The following is a 6,325-nucleotide window of genomic DNA, read 5'->3' as shown; positions in this document are numbered from 1 at the left end:
AATAATTATGAGCTAAATTCAACTGAAATGAGAATTCCTGGCCGCCACCAAAATGCCAGGTGGATTTGACCAAATTTTTTTCTCTTGAACTGGACTTCATGCTCTGTCTCTTGTTCTCTTTTGTATTCAGAGCTTGGCTGCTGGCTCCATTCAGTTCAGCCGAACTATTTGCAGTGTGAAATGAACTGCAGCCCCACTTATAGTTCAAGCAAATAAGGAGCAAATGGATATAGATTAAATCTTTCATAAATGAACCTTTTGTTATACAGTTGAAAGTCAGTAGTAGGACTATTCTTTTATTACTCTCAGTTTCCCCCGTTAACGATCAATACCGTTTCCGTAAAACGATTAGTTTACAACCATTGATGAACAGGGAACTACAATCAATGAATTATAAACAAGCAACGCACGCTCTAGCATTTACATAGATCCGTCCAATAATAGTAATTTGACTTCATTTTCACATTTTCATAGTTTCAAAGTCAAGTATATTGAAGATTTATTGAAGATGTTGAAATATAGTTTAATAAGAGTGATATTGATTGTAATAATGATTCATAGTGTCGAGTATACAGAAAGCTTGTCAGAATGGGATCTCATCGTTTTATAAAACTATAAATTAAAAAAAAAAAAAAAAAAAAAACACTTTGCGGAAATAACCAGCCTGAAAAATAACCTGAAGAGAAAAAGATAATATTCTCCCGGCGTCTCCCGCCTTTGATTTCAGCAGGTGAAGAAAGGCCTTCCTTCTTCTTCTTCTCCTTACCTTTGGCTTAGCCGAGACAGTAGTACCAAGCATGGTCCTCGCAAGTGATCAACAGTCTTTGCACTCTTTTTATCAAGTCCAGCACCTGGGCGGCGTAGGCGTTTCATTAGCCCCCCTCGGCTCACAGGTCAGTAAGAAGCACATGCACTCGAACTTATCTGGGTCGGAAAACGCATCTGTTAACGACAGTCAGCGACCGAGCATTTTATCCTCGAAGAACGCCATAATATCTCGGCACATTTTCCTGTTTTAAATGACGAGACAGTCGAAGCTTCCCTCTTTTTATATGTAATTTTTTATTGACTACATTAAAAATAAAACAAGGCCAGTCACGCGGACTGGATTCATTTTCTTAAATGGAGTTCCGGGTAACTTATCCCGGCTGTCACACGATATTAGTTTCTTTTTTTCTGTATCCGTTGGCGCGCGAAGGGACGGAGTGGCACCCGGCGTATACGCGCGCGTGTAGTCAAGCGCGCCTGGAGAGCGACTGAAGCGCACCTCACTCGACAACCTACACAATCACACTGGCGGGTTGGAGGAGAGACCTGACTGAAGAGAGAGAGAAAGATAGAGTGGAGAGACTCGGGACGGATAGAGAGATGGAGGGAGAGAACGAGGGAGATGTAGGGTAGGAGGCTCTTTGGGGGTTGTCCTTCTGAATCAAGGGTAGGCCTGAAATGGCCTTGGGCGAGCATGCATTAAAGAACATGAAAGCACCCCTTGGAACTCACTACCCACGAAGTATAACTAGATGGGAATTGATCGGAATTGGTAGTTAGGCATACATTATTCACAATGTCGCATATTAAATAGGTAGATTAAGGAACCCGAGAGAGAGAGAGAGTACACCTACTCGGCCACGGATTCTTAGAAGTAAAAAGGTACTTAGAATAATTGTATTCCCCCTTCCCCCATTCTCCCCTTCCCCACTAATACAGGCTTTTTTTCGAGTTCCCGGGAATCCTGTCAGTGAATTTCTCCAGACTTTATAAAGTTTCTTTTAACCTTCATAATCTGATGATCCGGATTTTAAATATGGAGGTACTATCAGTATTATTGATGAGAGTACTACTGTAAAATAGGATATATACATATATCATATCATATCTTGGTCCGGTAAAGCGTAACAACGATTAATTCTTTATTAAATACTCCGCGGGGTTCAGTAATGAACAGATTCACTTACCAAACTCGCATAGGTTATGAAGCATACTTGAATTTTATGTATTTCCAAAAGCCTCGTTACAAAGTTAATTATAAGGTCCAATTGTACGAGGTTTCTTACCGCGCAGCGTGAGTTACACCCTTTTGAAAAGTCTTGGTATTCAAGAAGTTATTCCAGAGGATTTACACATGTAACTGTGTCAGCAGTAATAATAACTATAAGAGGATAAGGATGCCACTATTACTGTGACTTGTAAATAATAATAATAATAATAATAATAATAATAATAATAATAATAATAATAATAAAGTTTCGTACACACTTATATATTCATTAAAGGAAATGACCTACATCACTGCCCACATGAAACCTTCCGAAAGGCCTTTCATTTTCCCCTTCCCCATTGGATTACAATTTGGCCCCCCCTTCTCCCTCTCCCCCCCTCCCCCCTCCCCCTTCTTCCCCACCCCTATACTCCATCTGCATCACAGATAAGATGACCTCGATCTCCGGTGATACTTGTAAGTTACACCAGAGATCGAAGCTCCTACTACATCAAGGTGGTCCTCGAAAAAATCCTTTGAACATAAGTCTCTCACTCTGCCTCTCTTAACAAGATCAGATGTTTTTAATTTGATGACTGAAATTGAACTGCCTCTCTCTCTCTCTCTCTCTCTCTCTCTCTCTCTCTCTCTCTCTCAGTAGCGGTGGATGTTGTCAATGTCTGCCTAAGGGACATTTTAGATTTTTGTGAATATATAGACATGAAATTATGTTTTCAACATTAAGCTGTTTTTCCAAACATACGTCGTCTCATGTATTGTGGACGAATCCCGGGCAAAGAACTTGCTCTACACACCTGCTCAGAAGGCTCACCAGCATCCCATCAAGCCCTCATACAAGAATTGCGCCAGTCCCTACTATCATGCACACACACGCTTTTGCATATCCTAAATAAAAAAAAAAAAAGGCCTTCCTGTCCAGTACCTATTCCCCCCTCCCCGATCTGTCCAGCACTCTACTAAGTGTACTATGTCTTCTTCTCTTTATTAGCAATTCCGAATCTACCCCATTTCTCCCGCATGACCAACCCATTTCAAAACATTCTCATATATACGACATGCTACCTGCAACCTCTAGTTATTTGTACATTCCTCGACATTTCTGTTGTTACGTCACATGTACAACGTAGCCAGTTTATCTCCACACTGCAAGTTTTTTTTATTTTTTATTTGTTTATTTAAAGTTAACACCTACGTTTCGCTTACAAAAAGGAGTAAGAGAGTTTGTGTGTATGTGCGTGTGTGGGGAGTGATATTTGTTGCGAAACTGAAATAACTTGCGAAATAATTTTCGAACAATTTACCACTATTAAACCGAACTGAACACACTTGAACGTTATTGGTGAATGCTGAATAATTCTTGCAGTTAATGAGAGACCATTATTTCCAAAGCATTTAGATACAGCTGAAGGTTATTCGTCGCCTTAGAAATCTCGTTTTCAGTCGTTCGCGCCATTAGCAAATGAAACCAGGTAGGTTGGCGCCGTAGAATAGGAACTGAGCTTGGCTCTAAACTTCTCAGAATCCTGTGACTCGATTTTCGAGAATAACTTAATTGGTCTTTCATCTTCCCAGTTCACGAGTACGGATGAAGAATAACTTAATCGATCTTTTATCTTCCCAGTTCACGAGTACGGATGACGGAATCTCGACAAGAGAAAATATATAAAGCCTTACCCTATCAGTTCCCAAGAACAAGTACTACAGTCGCGACAGCATGAACTGAAAAATCAACATCTTTTAAGTGAAATATTACCAGATTGTAATAACCACAGTGTCCTTTTAACTCCTCGATTTCTTCACGTTTTTCCGAGAGCCTCGACACCACAGAGCCTCAGATCTTAATTGGTCAGGTGGGCAACGTGACCCTTCCCTCTGATACTCCGGAAGAAGCAAATACCCAAGATGTATACTCGTATTGCACCAGCTCGGTTTTTTTCTCCATGCCCCTAGGTTAGGTTAGGTTAGGTTAGTTCAAAGAAGGGCAATTTAGGTAACTTGGATGTGCGAAACATAATGAGATTATTTTCAATAAGATTCTATGATTAGTTTTTTTTTTTAAGAAATGGCGTCCCGCTTTTTCTGGGAAGGTTCCAGTACTTGGTTACAGCTCGGGAATATGCACTCCGGAAGCGGGCTCGAATCTTGCTACGCTCCGTAGTGGAAAGCGTATCTGAAAACTGAGAAGAATTCGAGAAGTGAAGAGGTCACTGTGTTTGTTACAGTTACAAGCGTATCTGTTGTTGCGGAGAGATCGGGAACAGCATTAAACATCGGCTCCTAATGTAAACAGAATAACAGTCGTGTAATGTTAGTGAGGAGAGACGTTGCACACGATGAAAATCATGCTCGTGTGACAGAGTTCTCAAACGTATTATCAAATTTAATGATATGCCGAGGTAAGAAAAATACGGGAAGTTGTCGTTGCAATGCATACTGATAAATAAATATATTAGCAATGACTTTGTTGATACAGATAGGTAGGTAAACATGGAGATAATTGCCAATTAAATTTGGATTTCGAAAAATGCTTAGCAACAAACAGCGTATTAATATCAATGAATAAAACAGCACGAACAGATGTTGTGCAAATATAAGACCAGATGAATAATTCCGCTTTATTTCAATGAGGAGTTGAACGGTTAATTGACATCTCTATACGTGAATTAAACACGAACACACCCAAATATATGCATATTTACATACATATCTATACATACACGTGCGCATGCACTGCCCTCTGTGCAGGGTTTGTACATATATATATATATATATATTATATATATATATATATATATATTATATATATATATATATATATATATATATATTTATATATTGTGTGTCTGCATACATGCGCGTGAGTTGTGCGTGTTTACCATATGTCAATTAATCGTTCAACTCCCTATTGAAATATATATATATATAATATATATATATATATATATATATATTATATATATATATATATAACCAGTTCGCTCTACCTCGGAATAAATACATTTTCATACATGTTAACCGAGGTTCCCGTTCGGTTAACATATATGAAAATATTTTAATTCAGAGGGAGAGCGAATTGGATATTAAAGACAGTTGTAGCTTAATGCATGTATATGGATCACGGTGATGTGATAAGAATTCATATATATGTATAAATATATATGTGTGTGTATGTGTGTGTATTAATTTCTAAGCATTATTGTTTCTCATATTTAATCTCTGTTGGTGTTCTTTCAGGTCTGTAGTTATACCACAGCCGTAGCCGATTTCGAAAAGGAAAGATTCGTCTGTCTGTAATTTTCCTAATTTCTCATCATCATTATTACAAAAGGGTAATTTCATCCCATCGTGATTTCTTGACGTGTGTCTGTTGTTCCTCACTTTACTTGCTTTGTATAAAACGTATCTCATATGGTAAAGAATCCCTTGCTCAAGTGTCTTGTCAATTTTTATGTATAAACTTTTCCTTTTCCTCACTGATCCCCCAAAATCTGCCAGGAACAATCAGTTACATTGACAATATCTACAATACCATTATTCTCATGGTTTATTTCCAAAAAATGAGTATATTTCTCCGTATGAATTTAAAAGAAACTTGAAAAAATAATAGCTATTCATTTGCGTGCTGTAGAGTAATCATGCAAATAATAATAATAAAAAAAAGCATTCATCCCTGTGTATCGTGTTGAAAACGTACTTTAAAATTTTACGATTTAACATGATGGAAAATTTATAAAGATATTATTTTTTAACTGGAATACGTTATAGCAACACACAGCACACAGCGTCGTCACTTTAGTCCCATTGTTTTATTTTATTCTTTATTATAGTATTTTGGAAAAGATATGAAAATGCCTTTAAGGGCTCTACTGAAGTGAGTTAGTCATGGAAAATAATAGACTTCTATTTTGATTTAAAAAAGATTAAACTGGTGAGTTTAAAGCTTCTGTTTATTTGTTTGTCCTTTAATTACTCCCGGACGACATAATAGCAGTATACATAAATTTAGCATCATTCTCTGAAGCTTAGGGAGAAAAAAAATGATGACTGTTAACTAGCGTCTGTCAACTAAGAGAATAATTATTTTTTGTAAAATGAGTCGACTTCGCATGAACCTTTAAAAGAGTGTGTGCCAAAATTAATGAGAACACTTTGCGTAAGGTAATATGGCAAGATCAATTGTTAAAAGTTTGTGTGGCGAATAAGAAGCTTACTGTTACAATTTGCAAGCGGGCGAGTGACTGGTTTGGCTTAGAAGTATAGGTTGCGGCGCGGATCCCTTATCATCCACATGGTTGTTTAATGCCTTTTTAGATCAGTTGACGTGAG

At 37.7% G+C, this 6,325-nt stretch overlaps 1 protein-coding gene across 1 annotated transcript in view; it reads right to left on the bottom strand.

Annotated features, from left to right (window-relative positions):
- Window positions 1-1,283, bottom strand: part of LOC135218468 (irregular chiasm C-roughest protein-like) — a 114,135-nt gene extending 112,852 nt beyond the window's left edge. The window contains exon 1 of the mRNA XM_064254795.1: window positions 767-1,283. Coding sequence (XP_064110865.1) covers window positions 767-799 — 33 coding nt within the window. The 5' untranslated portion in view covers window positions 800-1,283. The remainder of the gene's footprint in view (window positions 1-766) is intronic.
- Between the last annotated feature and the right edge of the window lie 5,042 nt (window positions 1,284-6,325).

Source organism: Macrobrachium nipponense, chromosome 19 (genome assembly GCF_015104395.2).
Source record: "Macrobrachium nipponense isolate FS-2020 chromosome 19, ASM1510439v2, whole genome shotgun sequence".
Classification (NCBI taxonomy): Eukaryota; Metazoa; Arthropoda; class Malacostraca; order Decapoda; family Palaemonidae; genus Macrobrachium; species Macrobrachium nipponense.
This window is presented reverse-complemented; position numbering and strand designations above follow the sequence as displayed.